At 40.4% G+C, this 15,313-nt stretch overlaps 1 protein-coding gene across 2 annotated transcripts in view; it reads left to right on the top strand.

Annotated features, from left to right (window-relative positions):
• PTPN5 (protein tyrosine phosphatase non-receptor type 5) overlaps nt 1–7,463 on the top strand; it is a 75,907-nt gene extending 68,444 nt beyond the window's left edge. Inside the window, exons 13-14 of one of the 2 annotated variants that reach the window (XM_066320872.1) lie at nt 1,604–1,717; nt 5,368–7,463. In XM_066320872.1, coding sequence (XP_066176969.1) covers nt 1,604–1,717; nt 5,368–5,461 — 208 coding nt within the window. In that variant the 3' untranslated portion in view covers nt 5,462–7,463. The remainder of the gene's footprint in view (nt 1–1,603; nt 1,718–5,367) is intronic. The other variant, XM_066320871.1, reaches the window with a different exon arrangement.
• Nucleotides 7,464–15,313: the final 7,850 nt, after the last annotated feature.

Here is a 15,313-nt window from a genome sequence, read left to right as displayed (position 1 = left end):
TCAATAACATATGTTTTGCCAAATTTATTTTTGTACAGATTTTTGCTTAATTTTGCATAATGTTTTCTAGGAAACAGCAGATGGTTGCTCTCCAAAAGCCATAGTAAATGGATGTTATACAATGATAATGTTTTTAAAGAGCCTCTTGGCAGAAATGGCTGGTAGCCTGGTGTCATGAAAGATCCAACTATAAGCTCATATGGAGCAATCGCTATTAAAATGCTCGTGTGATACCATGTGTCCAGTTTTTCTGCCTTTGTTTTAAAACAGATGTGGAAAAATTTGGGACAGTTCAGATAAAAAAAAAAAAAGAAATGGTTTGTAAAGGAGGTCCTCACTGATCATGGAAATTTGTGACTCTCTAGGAGCTCCTTGAAGAACAATGGTATCTGCTGCGGCTTACCACGTCACTCTTGCTTTGCTTATTTGTTCTGTACTCTTGAATGGTGTAATCCCCGTGACACAGTAATAATCTGGGGAGAAATGGGGCATTTTTTGGGGAAAAAAATACTAAGAGAGATGGTGATAGGACTATGAAGCCTTTTATGTGGATAATGTGCCACCCAACACTGTCTCAGCCACTGAGAGACCTACACCTTGTCCTGGGACAAGTGCTGTTTCTTTAATCTAAAAATGTTGTTCCCTCCCTTTGCAAAACACTGAGGTGTCTGGACAGTAAACACTATCAGGAGCTGTGAGCTGTGGTCTGTTTGGTTATGGTCAGGTGAAAGATGAGGGACTTGTGGGCAGCTGTGAACAGTGAAACCAGTGCTGCTTGAACATTTGTTGCCAGTGATTTTGCATTACAATTTTCTCACAGTGTAAATGAAAGCAGGATTTCCTGTAGTTGTGTCAAGTAATTATTCCTGAGTATGCTCAGTTAATTATTTCATGCATAAGAAGGGCTTCCAGCATTTGCTGGTAGTTTGTTAGGTGATGAGGAGAATTCACAGCTTCCATAGCACTGTGCCTTTGAAAATAAACTCAGTTCTGGTCGTTAACTAAGGAATGTATCAGGTACAAAAGAATTCAGGAAAATTTAAAGACTTTTTTTTTTTATAGTGAATTTGTTGTATTCTGCTCTAATTCAAACTATTAGATTGTAGATCTGATCAGAAAATGGCATCACACTTACTATACTGCTGTTAGCTCTGATTATTTAACCAAGGGTTGGGGTGTCTTTTACTCTACCTGTGAATGAAAATAGCTTTCAAAGAAGATGTTAGAATTGAGAATTTCAAAGCAAAGTTTCCTTCAAAGCAAGGGTTGCTGTCAAACCAAATCTTGCTAAGAAGCACAGAAGCTTTTTTTCTATGGTTCAGTGAGAGCTTCAACAACATATTCAGTCAATGAGTCTCCAATAGTCCATTTTTAGCACTGTCCACACTTTTGCTGTGACTGGCTCACACTTAATCATGTCATCCAGCAAAGCTGGTTTCTTTTCCTAGTTATGGCTTGCCATCTGGAAGCACCCAGCTTCCAAAGGTCAGAGGGACAAAAAGGATGATGGGATCTGTGCTGGTTTAGTGGCAGGTGTTTGACAAGAAAATTCCAAAATCCTTTTGACATCTCCACTGCCTCTCTCTGCTCTTGCCTTCCTTAGTGCAGGCATTGGGAGGACTGGCTGCTTCATTGCCACGAGTGTCTGCTGTAAACAGCTGAAGAACGAGGGCATAGTTGACATTTTGCGAACAGCCTGCCAGTTACGGTTAGACAGGTAAGAAAGCTTGTTTCCTTCCCAGAAAAATGAAAAGAAAAAATGGTAGTGTTTCCCTTTATTTAAGGAGAAGCAAATAAGGAGAGGGGAAGAACAAACCCAAGTGGAGGCCAAGAGAGAACATTCCTCTGACTTATAGTCTTTGCCTGAACAGTAGACCTTAATGAACAGACCTAGAGCTGATTTCGGTTCACAGCTGGCATCAAAGTCTGCACAGCTGCCCATCTTCATGCAGCAAGGGGCAGCTTTTTACCAGCAGAGGAGATGGCCCCGTGTTCATACCAAGGCTCAAAGATCTGCTGTACTCAAGTTCAGAAAGAGTAATGAAAATTCATCTCATATACTGGAGCTGTGAGCCATGGTGGGAGAGACATTGCTTGGGGAAGGAGAGTGCACAACCTGGAGTGTTTACAGACATATGAAAGGAGCTGTGAAAATCTCCACAAATTCAATGGTTTCCAGTTAAGCATTTCTTAACACACCACCTTGAGTTTGATTATGAAGTAAACAGACTTGAATTTTGTACCAGAGATGTTATTTTTCCTCTCCCACTGGTTTCAAATGCCATCAAAACATGTCTCAGTGCTCTCTCTAATGATAATGATAAATGTAGTCGGGGGAAGAGATGTCACGAAAAACATACCAAAGATTTTTCTGAGGGAAAAAAAAGAACTTCAACCCCACGCTGAACTTTATTTCAGAGAAGAAATTATGCTCAGTGGGAGGCAAAAAATGAAATGCTTGCTGCCCTGCTGAGGCTCTGATAGACAGGGACCTGCAGGGGCTTAGAGATTTGGCTGTTTCAGTGGATTTTAGCCCAGACAAGGGAAGGTTTATTGAGAAAAAGAACCAGAATAGGAATAGTGAGTGCTGATTATCCATGGTCCAGTTAAATATCTGTCTGGATGTGAGATATCTTGTCTCTGTGACTGATGCTACACAGGAAAATTGCCACACACAAAGGAAGGCTGAAGGTGCCTACTTAAATGTGTGTGATACAGCAAGCCAATTGCAAATACTAGCCTGGAAGAGAGAGGGGAACTGGCAGTCACTTGAAGATTCTGAAGAAGGAAAATCATAGGGGAAAGGAAGACTGCAGGAGCCTCTGTAGCTGCCATGTAGCTCTCAGGAGTGGGATGGAATAGATAAAAGCTATTTAAATGTCATGGGGTAAAATACTCAAGATGGAAAGCAGATCACCATCCTTCCTACAGAAAAGCATGATTTCTTCCAGGACTGAAAAACAGGGTTTGTAGTCTCTTGGAAGTCATGTTGCCACCCACTCTCATTTTCACTAACTCCCCCCAGAATCTCCAGGAGACTTCAAAAGTAGCATGAGAGGTTGAGACAGTGTCCAAGCAGCTATTAAGAGGGAAGACTCTGTCTCCTGCTCTTGCCTGATCATTACTGTCTAGAATGGTAAGAAGTCACCAGGGGCTTAGGGAAAGAAGGCTGAATGCAGAGCAGAGTAGATGTGTGAAGGAATGCACCTCCCTGCTTTACACAGAAGTAGAAAGGTTGACATTAGCCCTGAGAACCATCTTTGAAGTTGGCATGGATATGGAGAGAACAAAGGGTTTTTTCCTCTTCATTCCCTCACAAATCCCTTGGTGAAGTTCTGTGCACTGGGCTTTGCATCAGTGGCCAACAGATGGTCCTAAAATAACCTAGTATGACTAAGGAGAGGAAGTAATCATTCCTGCATCCTTCCCACAGTGCTGAGAGACATTTGCTGTCATTGCCCACAATGCAACTCGGATTTCAAAGTTTTTTGTGGCAAATTATGGTGAAAACACAATTGTGTGCCAAAGCCTGGACAGCAAGCACATGTCATGGTGTGCATATGTGTGGCAAGGGAGGAAGCCACCACATAGCAGGAAAATGGATAAAAAGGAAAATAATTTCCTGTAGTCTGAATCTCAATGACCACCCTGGTGCTTCTGTTGCTACAACTTCAGGGTGCTACCTCACTGTTAATGGAATTTCTTGAGGAGAAATTGTCAGCTATGACTAAAGTTCTTGTGTGTCACTGTCTGACATAGACATATTTCAGTGTTGTGTGGAGCACAGAGGGACTCAGAAACAAATCAACTGTGAGCTTGTATTAAGTAAAACGGATGGGGAGAAGATGCTCAGCTAGGAAATTATTTTTTTTTAGAAACACTATGTGTGTTTCTCACCTTTGCTAGACGATGAGAGGTTGGAGAATAGGTCCCTGCTCTTCCCTGCTCATTGTTAAGTGTTATTTCAACAGCTGCTTAACAACATAAGTACAAGGGGCTGAAGGACAAGGTTGTATTTCCCTCTCATCTCCCCCTTACTAGTATAGCTACTGTGTGACCCATAATGGTTTAGCTGGACCCCACAGAAAAGGGCTATCCCCAAGGAGGGTGCTAGCAGTCTGCTACACATTTGGCTCAGAGGAAGCAACTTTTCATTCATATCCTCTGGTGAGCTTTCTGAGGGAATGCACCACATATGCTCTTCCTCAGACTGACACAGTCTGGTTGGCTCCATTTACCCATGGGTTCCCATGTTCCTCAACTCCACTTGTCATTTCAGCCTCCTTTTGGCACCATTCTGCCAGGATCTGTGGTGGACCAGCACCAGTGCTGGCACAATTCTGCATACACTTTCTAAGAGCTTCAGACACAAGTTTTAATTGTCTTCATAATGAATTGTCAAGCGATCGTATCACTTTCAGTGGGGCATCTCAGCAAAATTTCAAATGTTAGTAGAATCTGCTTTAAATGAACAACTTAGTCCTGATTGGTTTTGTTTGTTTCTGTTTCCCCCTGTAGTGCTTATATGTTGGTTAATATGCTCCTTGCTGAAATACAGAGGCTGATGACACATAGAAAATCAAACTACTTTTGCTCCTGCTTGCATTACCTTTCAGGTTTTCAGTTTTAAAGAGAACTGTAAAAGCTGAAAAATAAGCTAAAACAAAACAGGTTACTATGCCAAGAGATTTTTTTGTTATCAAGGTGTGCGCAACAGTCAACTCGGGTACAAATCTGAGTTTTCCTTTCTAAAGTAACATTGTGTGCTCCAAAATCCTGCTGGCCATCCCTAGTTCTCTGGTTAACTTGCCAAAAGCTTGATGTGGAGTGGCACAGAAGAAAAAATCCTTATTACAGAATGGGAAAATTGCATCAGTTGTCTGGGCTGGTGTGGCTTGGCATGACCTGGCCCTCTTTGGTCTCAAATTCAGTCCCTAGTGCAGCTGTGAAGTCATGGATAAGCTACTTCTCCTCTTTATTCCCCTGCTCCCATCTATCTCTCCAGGGCTTTGGGGTGGGTATTACTTTTCACAGAAGAGTTCTTGGAGTACAGGTGCTCAGGTAATACAAGAGTAAATGATAATGGTGATGCTTTCCTAGATGCTTGCCTCTGCCAAGGAAAATGAATGTAAAGCCCATTCCTATCCTCAGTGCCTTCTGTTCCTTGCTTAACAGAGCCTTTCAAAATGGAGCTCAAGATCAGACTTGAAGCTGGTTACAATCAAAGGGCACTTCTCAGTCATTTCAGACAGCTTTGGAACACACCTTTGGTGTGGAGCACAAGCTTCATGTTAGCTGTGCTGTTTCCTTATGTGTTTGCAAGTAATAAGACTGCTGTTTCCCTTCCTTTTTCTTCTTGCTTTTCAGGGGAGGAATGATCCAGACTTGTGAACAGTATCAGTTTGTGCATCATGTCATGAGCTTGTACGGAAAGCAGCTTTCTAGAGCAGCAGAGGAATAAGTGTTCATGATATTCCTAAAGGCTAAAGCCAGGAGAACTTTTGACTGCGCTCAGATATATTTCAGATCTGATAAGAGACACATGGTAACCTGGCTGTCTTAGCTGGAAAGATATTCTTTTACTTTGATATTGCTTTTATGCTCTTGTTTGCATTGACATTTAAGAGCTGAGGTACGCCTTGTCTTAAACATATGTGACAGGACATAATCTTCACCAAAAAACGCTTATTTATACTGTAAATAATAATTGTAGCTTCATTTGTTACAAAAGCAAGGAGAAAAAAAAAACGGAAAAAAATCCACAGTCTTCAGTTTGCTATTTTTTAAAAGGTCATTGCTAATATATCCAAATACAGTGTGAAACTTTTTGAATTGTCATGCTGAAATGTGCCGTATGTTGACTAAGCTTGAAAGTAAATTTTTGCCTCTTTCTGATTGTTTTTACATATAAAATTACCGAATACTGTGTGTATCGTAAACCTTCTGAGCCTCTGCATTGAAAGACTCAAGTAGATTCGCATTGAAATGATGTTTCACACATCATGTTTGCTTGTTTATTTTTTCTAAAGCAGTCCACTACCAGTGTTATCAAAACTAAGGCAGGAACAATATTTCAATGACATGAGTCAAATTCTTGCCTTGAATTCTTACCAGCAGTGTACCCCAGCATCATGACAGCGGGGTAAATCTAAGTAGACATTAACCTGAACATAAATGCTTCGTGCTTTACCTTTTCTTTGTCAATATTTGGGCATTTTAGTCATCTGGCAAACCGATTGTATTTCTGCAAATAGTTTCTATTTTTACATAGAATATAATTTCTCCTGAAATCTGAGATTCAAAATCAGGTGAGGAATTTTTTTAGTTTCTCTTTATTAAAAATCTAATAATGAAATCACTTTTATTCTATGAATTTATAATTGTTTCAAAGCTTTGAGGGTAACCATGTGTCCAGTGCCTATTAAAATTAATGCAAATCCTAAAGGCAGCTTAAAAAAAAAAAATCAATGTGAACTTGTTAGCTGCTTTGTGAAAAATTTGCCCTCGAACCAAATTTAGACAATAATTAGCCCATTCTAACCACTGTTCCAGGCAACAGTGTTTCCTTTCCAGTAATACAGATTGCTGCCTGTGCTTTTTGGTTTAGACTTCAATCAGGCTGGGAAGACTGTAGTTTGTGTTTAATGCTTAGAGGTGAGCACACATTTTAGTGCTTCAGTGAGCAGAGAAAAAAATGGAGGTACACAGGATCCTTAACATGAAAGATGAGTGTTTTGTGAATAGAAGCTCTGATGACCTACTAAAAATATATTTGCTTCTCTCTATTTGTAACAAAAACCAAAACCCACTGCTTCTATTAGTGCAGAAGATTCTGCGAATTAACTGCACTTCCTAATCAGGAGAAGGTAAAGCAGCTCTCAGAATACAAGGGCTGATCCTGCTCCCACTGATGTTTTGCCATTGACGTCAGCAGGTGCAGGGTAAGGCCTGAAATGTTACGCCTACAACTTCATCACTGTGGGGAAAAAGTTTCCCGATATTTCAGTACACATCTTTGTGTTTATTCTGTATCCATGAACCTGTAAAAATCCTGTCTGCAGGGTTTGCATGAATGTGTGGCAAAATGTGTTATCTTTAAACCACTTGATTTTATTGCTGTATTTAAAATATTTCATTCAGTGAGAAGCTAGCAGAAAGAACTGGCATTCTTTTTTAAAATACTGGTGATAGTCATTAAAGAGAGCAATAAACTTAAGCTTTTGAGCATAACATGAGTGTTAGTTTTATGTAAATCCTGGTAGCTATATTCTCCTCTGTGCTACCAACTTTTTCAAAGGGGTAACACTATTCCATCTAAGCACTCCTCTAAAAATAACAAAATAACTACTGATATTCTGAATAACATTGAAAGTGGAACTCCCATAAATATTTTTCAGCTTTTCGGTGCCCTTCCGTGTCAAAACTGACTCAGTGAATAAAACTACTTGCTCTGTCACCAGCTTCCCATTCATCAGCTAAAGAATTCTTGTTTGGAGGGCAGTGTGCATATAGGAGGTAAGTTCAACATATAAGTTGCCTTCTGTACAAGGAGATTTTCTAGAAAAGAATAACTTTATGGTAAACAAGGTATAAAGAGCTCTAAGATACTGACCTTGAGGTTCTTGCAAAGATCATCAGCAGGTATTAGTTGGCAGTATTTCATGGACTTGAGTAGAAGTGCATGATTTACACAAATGAAGGAAATCTGGTCTGCTGTCCACTCCCATTCTACATGTGTGAAATGTCCTGAGAGTGTGGTTGTTGATAAAACCAGGTTGTTAGGCAACAATTCACTGTTACAAAGCACATGTCAGCCTCCTTGCATGCTCTGGTGATGAGGGCTTCACTGCTGCCACCTCCTACCAGGCAAGAGCAATACTACTAGGTCAGGATCAAAATATTCAAATGCCTCTTAAAGTGTTATTTTGTCTAACAGATTTGGAGCTAATCCTCCTATTTACTCTCTGGCTTATTATAATTAACATATTTCTGTCTCTTTTTTTCTTTACTTCTTTTTTAATAGAATTTGAGATCTGAAGGACCTTTTATCAGCTGTTCTGATCTCTTCTGGCAGCAGAGGTAGTCTTAAGAAGTGCTTAAGATTAGCAGAAAGGAGCTCTGGCTGTGTGCAAGCACTTGAGATGAGTGGGGCTGCTGCTTCTGTAATCAGTGTGTTTGTAACTGAGCTGACAATAGGAACTAAGCTAAGCTATGTCTCTGGTTAGACTTGTCTTTTTACTCTTTCTCTATTAAATGAAAATTCCAAGCATACCTCATCCACTCTCTCCTGCTCAGTGCCCAGGACTCTTTGTACCAGAGACCACAGCATTAGTACCTACAACATAGTTGTTCCCAAAGGACTGAATTCCTCTCTCCAGGTGGGTAAGCATATGATGAACATGAGATAGTTTTATTTAGAACCGACTGTGATGTGTTTTGTTTGATAAGCTTTTTCACACTTTGAACAGGGCAGAGCCTAGCTCAGTGCCTTGGTTGTTTGCTGGTCATTTGGTCACCACACTTAAGCAGCTTTATCCTGTTTCTGTTTCTGTCATGGAAATAGACTAATGGCACATTCTGTCCTCATGCAGGTAGTCTGAGATCAGCAGATACCAAAGTTATGTAAAGACAAAAACTAAGAGTTCACTTGAGTGTAAGGCCTGTCCCCAGATAAAGCACAACTCACACTCTGAAGGATCAAGATAAAGATGAGTGGGTCAAATTATTATTAATGTCAACTACCTAGTAGTCATGTAGAGAAGAGAGCTGCATTTCTTCCAAGACTTTCAAAAGTATCTATTTATTCTGGAATTTTCCTCTATAATTAGTCTACAATGGAAAAATCTTAACATGTGAATTTGCAGTTGCAAAATGGACTTGAGCATGAAGACATGACAAAACAGGACCTTGGTTCCTGTCATTTCCGTGCTGTCTCCTCAGTGGAGGAATCATGCAGCTTGCACATAGATGGTTGTGCTTTATAGAATTGCTATGGAGAAAAAGCAAAACACTTTTTCTGAAGTCCCTGGAGATAACATTGTTTCTTATGCCAAGTCTGTAGATGAGTATTTCCTAGTATCTGCAAGAGTGACTGTCACCTTAGGATAAAGTAGGGCAGCTCAAGGAAGCCTTTTTTGGTGCAAGCTAAAAAAAATTCTCCATTCAGAAGCACAGAAGAAATACGTGAATGAAAGCTGCATTTGCAGCTTTATGCATAAGGTACAGGCAGTCAAAGATCTGCACGCTCTAGGCAAAACAAGCATTGATTTCTTTTGTCTCAATGTGAACTTCAGATATTCACAAGGAAGTTAATTTCTTTGATTACATGCAAGGAAAGAGAAGAATCCACTCTCATCTGAGCACTGACAGAGATCAGGCTCCTGAACACAACAGATGCTACATTCTCATGGTGCAGTGTGAAAGTCACACAAGATGTTATGATTAGACCTGCCCAAGCTTTTGGGCCATGTAATACCCAGCAGGGCAGCAGTGTCAGATTTACTCAGATGATAGCAAAGCTGAATGAAGAGAGAGAGACTGAATCAGTTACTCAGAATTAAAAGCCATACTGGCACCAGAGCTGGCAATATGGCTCTGAACATGAAGTCTAAACAATCTGGCAAAGGACTCGGGTATTGCAATTCCTGGCCTTTTCTCTCTGCTGGACCATGCCACTCAACTTATGTTCCCTCTTGGTTCTTTATCTCTTATCTGGCTGCTTATGCCTAAAATAGAATTAAATAAGTCACTGTATTGCACTACTTTTAACTCAATATTTTGATAGCCAGTGTTTTCCAGAAATTATCTTTTTCCTTGGACAGAGCCTGTCTTGCCAAACACCCTTCAGAGGGCTCAGCCTCTTCTGCATACATTTTCAGCCCATAATTCTGGGAGTAGAAATCTGCAGTTATGTGCATCTTATTAATGGCATTTCTCCATTGAGAAATAGTTGTGTTTGCCTGACTTAAAGCTTTTTATTAGTCTTCTAACCTTAACTCCCCTAGTCCCGATATCAGGTGCAACTTTCCTCAGGAAAGGCAAAGGCAACATTTCCACGGATCAGAGGAGGGGAAATCCTTCATAGATCTCCTTTGTATATTTAGCTTGTTTGCCTCTGAAGTGGACACAAAGAAATATGTCAGGAGTTGAGTAAAAACTGATAATGCACCATGAAAACCTCCTCTTGTAAATCAGCTTTGACTCCTACTATCTCAAAAGAAGGAAAGCCAAGTGTGATTGGTGTTATTATATCCACTGTTGTCTCCTCAGTATTCAAGATGTTGTGGGGCATACAGAAAGCAACCACACAGGCAACAAAAAGGTCAAGGTGTCAGTTTGAATAGGTGGGAGGAATTGGCTTGTGTTGACAGTGTTTTGGTTTTTGTTGGGGAAAACAACTTTCAATCCAGAAAGTGGGTTTCTTTGTAGCTAAGTTGGGCTCTTGTTCCTGAAGCAGAATACTGAAGACATAAGTGAAGGTTAGTTCCTTCATGCATTTATTAAGCAAGCAATAAATAACACCTTATCCACTTCATGATGTGACCAGTTGCATTTCCACACACTTCTGATTTGATCTGTGTTAATAGAACACAAGCTTCCAGACAAGGGAGAGAGAGTGTCTGTCTTACTGGATTCCTTCTTTAGCCTGTGAAACAGCATATGTTTATTTTGGCTGTCTATATGCGGTATTTTTTGCTCACTGGAAAAGCTGACAATGTTTCAGCCTCTGCACTGTTTTTTCTTGGTTTTTTGTTAAACTTTTCACCTTCCTCTTTCTTTCCTAGGCTAGCAGAAATCACCTAATAATCATTAGGAAAAGGTGGTCTATTCCTGGAGGGGAATGGGGAGCTGGGGTGTCCACTGCTTTTTCCAGAGTTTACCCACAGAATTATTCCCATCGGCCTGTGGAAGCTGGCCAGATTTTTATATTCTTTGCTTTTCTCAGTTCCTGTGTTTTGCAGAGCATAACCCAAATGCCTCCTGCACTAGACTCCCTTTTCAACTGAATTTGACATAAATATGGAGCAGATAACAACATTTTGTTCCGCACAGAAATCAAGTGTGGTCAGTTCAGCAGTTTATTGCCACTATATCTTGTTAAGCTTTTGTTGCAAAGCAAGACAGGTAGTTTGTGTCGTGCAGAATGGCTTGATCTTATCCACCTCAAACAATCTCCTGCACTACATCAGCAATGCTGTGGTTAACACAATTAAAGTTAAAAAAGCTAAATACACAAGCTGAGATCTGTAATTCATGCCCTCGTTGAGAAGTATCCTTCCCACTGGGAATGAAGTCCTCCATATGAAGAACTGTGGCAGAATCTCAGACTTATTAATGAATAGAGGAGAGCTGATGAAAGAATGACCTCCAATCTAAAGTTGTGAACTGATCTTCTGAGGCACCAGGTCCCTGCTTGAGTAACTGAATGAACTGGCTGGACTTGGAAATGAGAGAAAATGCTGCACATATAATTTTAAAATAAACAAAACCAAAACCTGGAAGTGTGAAAGCAGCACTGGGGAACAACTTGGACATCAAAGTAGGATTTTTTTTAATACTTAACTGTTTGAAACCTGGACCCACATATTTGGATTTTAGCATTAAAAAACCCTAGTAGATTATTTTATAGTCTGACTTTGATCAAAGTCTTGAAATGGTGTCAAAATCATAAGAAAACTTGAGACTAGGGAGATAATGTTTATTTTTAAATAAAAAAAATGTTTTGACCTACAGAAGGTAGATCCTTTTATTCCTTTTAGCATCATACTTGAAGTTTTATCATCTTGTTACTCTAAGAATGAGAAAGTGCTGAAGGCAGTGTAAAGGATGTAACAACACAGTCCACAAGAGGCCAGTATGTATTTAAATTTTGAACTACTGAAAGCCATGTTTGTCCAGTGTGAAGTGACCCAGGCATCTTCCTAGGAAGGCAACAAGCTACACAACTTCATGTGAACTGAGGGACACAGAAGGCCAGTAATGTTTGTGAAAGCTCCTGTGGTAGGAATGACCAGGACCTTATTAGCTGGGATAAAAAGGTGACATTCTACCTGATCAACATATATTCTCAAGAATGTCATAATACTTTGTGTTCTGTGGCTGTGGTCATTCAGGGTAGAAATTGGCTGTGTGAGTCCAACACCTTCAGATTCATATCTGCCTTGCTTTTCCTTTCTTTCCCTTTCCAAGAAAGCAACGTGTTACTAATTTTCATGTTCAAAGAAATCTGTGGCCGAGGATGAAAATTTTGATCAGGCAAAAGAAATCTGATACAAGGGAATTCCGTTTTCGAGGTGAAAGGATGAACTGTAAAGGTGGTTGGCTGACTTTTAAACCAAGTCACAGTAGCTTTTGTAGGATTTGAAAATCCAAATCTGAAGGCATGCAGTGGAGCAGTGAGCCAAGCAGCATCCTACATACCTTCTCATTTTAGCACTGGGTGCTGCTGCTGTGGATTTGCCCCACGATGACTGAGGGGCAAACCCAGAGCACTCTTTTCAAGGGCCTCTGGCATCATAGGGTAACATCTCGTGTCCTCCTAAGGAGGCCACATCAGTGCTGTCACCAACACCCATGACCATTGGTACACAGGAGTGAAGGGGTGAGAACAGAAGAGTGGGAGAGGGTGGCAAAGGGGGTGGGAACACCTTTGGGCAGACCAGGCATAAGGAGACAGAGCATTTGTGTTATCATACAGGCAGCCTAGAGGCAAAAGCCAGCTCAGCATGGAGATCAGAGTGTATATATTCCATTAAGGAAAAGGATCTCCTTGGGAGGATGCCCAAAGCAGAGCACTTCTGGCAGATCTGTAATTCCTGCTGGCAACAAAGCAAACTCTCAAGGTCATGTCATCTTAACACTGTCTTTCCTGTGGGCTGCATCTTCTAGGTTGCCATGCATAATCCTAACTTTATAATTTATGCCCCCCAAATCTTGGAAAGGCTTTTGGGTTTATCTTTCAGCAGCATAAACAATCATGTCAGAGGCTACAATTCCTGACTGCATCTGTCTTGTCATAGAACAGTTTTTAAAACTAGAGAGCTGCAGTTTCTAGATGACTAATACTCATCCCTCAAGGACTACAATCAAATAGTCCAGTTTCCCCAAACTGCCCTTCACACATGGACCAGTCTTGGATTATCTAGACTTAATGCAGCCTTCTTATTGTCCTGTCACTGCAGTGAGGACAATGACAGAGTTCCCAGTCACATCCACTGGGAGCAGGTAGTGCACAGGCCCTTGTGGAATTCACAAATCCCTCTGTATATGATTTACTTAGGAGTGCTGGGTCCTTAACTGGAATGAAATTCAGTGAAATAGTCTAAATAAATAAGCTGGAATAACTCAAGCTGGTAGACAAGTTTCTCTTGATTTTCCTGGTGTAAAATGGAGACATTTTGCTATTAACCACAAGAAAATAACTTGGCTTCAGAGTGATGTTCTCATGGAGCTTTAGAAATTAGTATTCAGGGCCAGCTCCTTGCTGGTCAGTTTTTGGGGGAAAAAACCAAACCAGTTTTACTTAAACTTAACAACTAGTTAATACTAAAATAAACTCAGTATCTTCATTCTGGTAGAAAAATGTAGCTCTGAAGCTGTCTGCAATTAAGCAGTTTAAAGCAGAAAGATTTGTCCTAAATTATGGGCATTTACTTAAACATAGGGCATGAGCAGCACTGAAGAGTTTAATGCAGCTTGTGCAGAATAGAGTAAGTTCTAATGGGCTCTTTATACATCCAGCTGTGAAGGCTTTTTGAATGACATCTGACATCAGAGCACCTTACAGCACTCCTGCCCAGCAAGGCAGCCCCATTTTCTCATTGTCTGGATGACAAGATATATACAGAGAGCAAATTACTAGCCCAGAATCCTGCAGAAATTCAGGAAAGAAGTGAGGAGCTGATCAGCAGCCTCCTACAGACACCTAGAGCTCTTCCTGCTGCACAAACCTTTCTCTCTCAGGAGTTTTAGGTGATGAGCAGTTCTCTGTGTAGCTTTGTGTTTTGGGGTTTCTTGTATCCACTCTTTCCCATTCCTGGTAAATAAATCCTGCAAACAGTACATTGCTGTTCACTTAACTAACATACTTTTTCCCCAACGAAAAAAGTGTTCTCCAGGAAGCCTTCTCCCTTGTTGGAGCCTTGTAGCATGCTGATGTGCTTCTTTGAGGTTCTTGCTGGAGAAAGCCTTCCTGAATTTGTGGGAAAACCTTGTCCACTGAAAAAAACCGAGGGTGAGTAAAAAATATTTTTTCTAGAAGACCTTTAGCTAGTACCTACCAATAACGGACTCTATTTCCAGATGCTCTCAGGCATATTCACTCACTCAATGCAAGGAAATACAGTCTGTCATTCTTCCATAAGTAGAAGAGGGGTAAACAAAAAGAGGTGCAAACTGCCATTACTTATATTCATCCTCACTGTTTTTAGAGATTTTTCATGGATCAGTCAGATCAGTGGGAAAGCTGCTGTTCATTTAAGCTGCTGGAAACTTGTCCTTATTGATTTAAATGCAGCAGTTCTTGTTCTGCCGAGCTCATGATTGAGTGATTTGGCTAGGGCTGGAAGAATGTGACCTTTAATGCATTAGTAAATAAGCCTTTCTATCATGTATAATCTCTCCCATATGACAATCTGTGACTGTCGAAAGTGACAGAAAGATCATATGAGCCTTTATTTTTTGAGATATATTATCACAAAAAGTCACAAATCATTCCTGTCAGTGTGCAAAGAGCTGCTAATGAAAGAATTTCATTCCAGAGGGGTATCTGTGATGGATGTAAAGTTGTAAGAAGTACAGTAAGTAAAATAAAGCAAGGTTAATCCAATCTCTTCTATAAAGCAGACAGGAAAAGAAACTGTGATGTAAAATAAACAGAGAAAGTAACAGGCCACTGTTCCATTTCACTCATTCATTCATTAATTCCAATGTTTCTTCTCGAATTTTAGCAGACAAAGCAATATTCTGAGCTAAACTTAAAAGCAAACCAAGCCCTAGTGTAACATGGAAAAGAGAGAGTGGGTTATTTTTGTTATTTAGTTTTGTGTTTGGAACAGGGAGGCCCTGATGCCTCTTGTGTGTCATAGAATCATAGAATGGCCTGAGTTAGAAGGGAAATTAAAGATCATCCAGTTCCAACACCCTGCCATGAACAGGGACACCTTCCACTAGACCCAGGCTGCTCAGAGCCCCATCCAACCTGGCTTGGAACACTGCCAGGGATGGGGCATCCACAGTTTCTCTGGGTAACCTGTGCCAGTGTGTACAGTGAAGATTACAACTTTACAATAAAGATTTTTTTTCCCTAATATCT

This window comes from Sylvia atricapilla, chromosome 6, assembly GCF_009819655.1.
Source record: "Sylvia atricapilla isolate bSylAtr1 chromosome 6, bSylAtr1.pri, whole genome shotgun sequence".
Lineage (NCBI taxonomy): Eukaryota > Metazoa > Chordata > Aves > Passeriformes > Sylviidae > Sylvia > Sylvia atricapilla.
The sequence above is the reverse complement of the archived record's forward strand: the minus strand, read 5'-3'. Positions and strand labels throughout refer to the sequence as shown.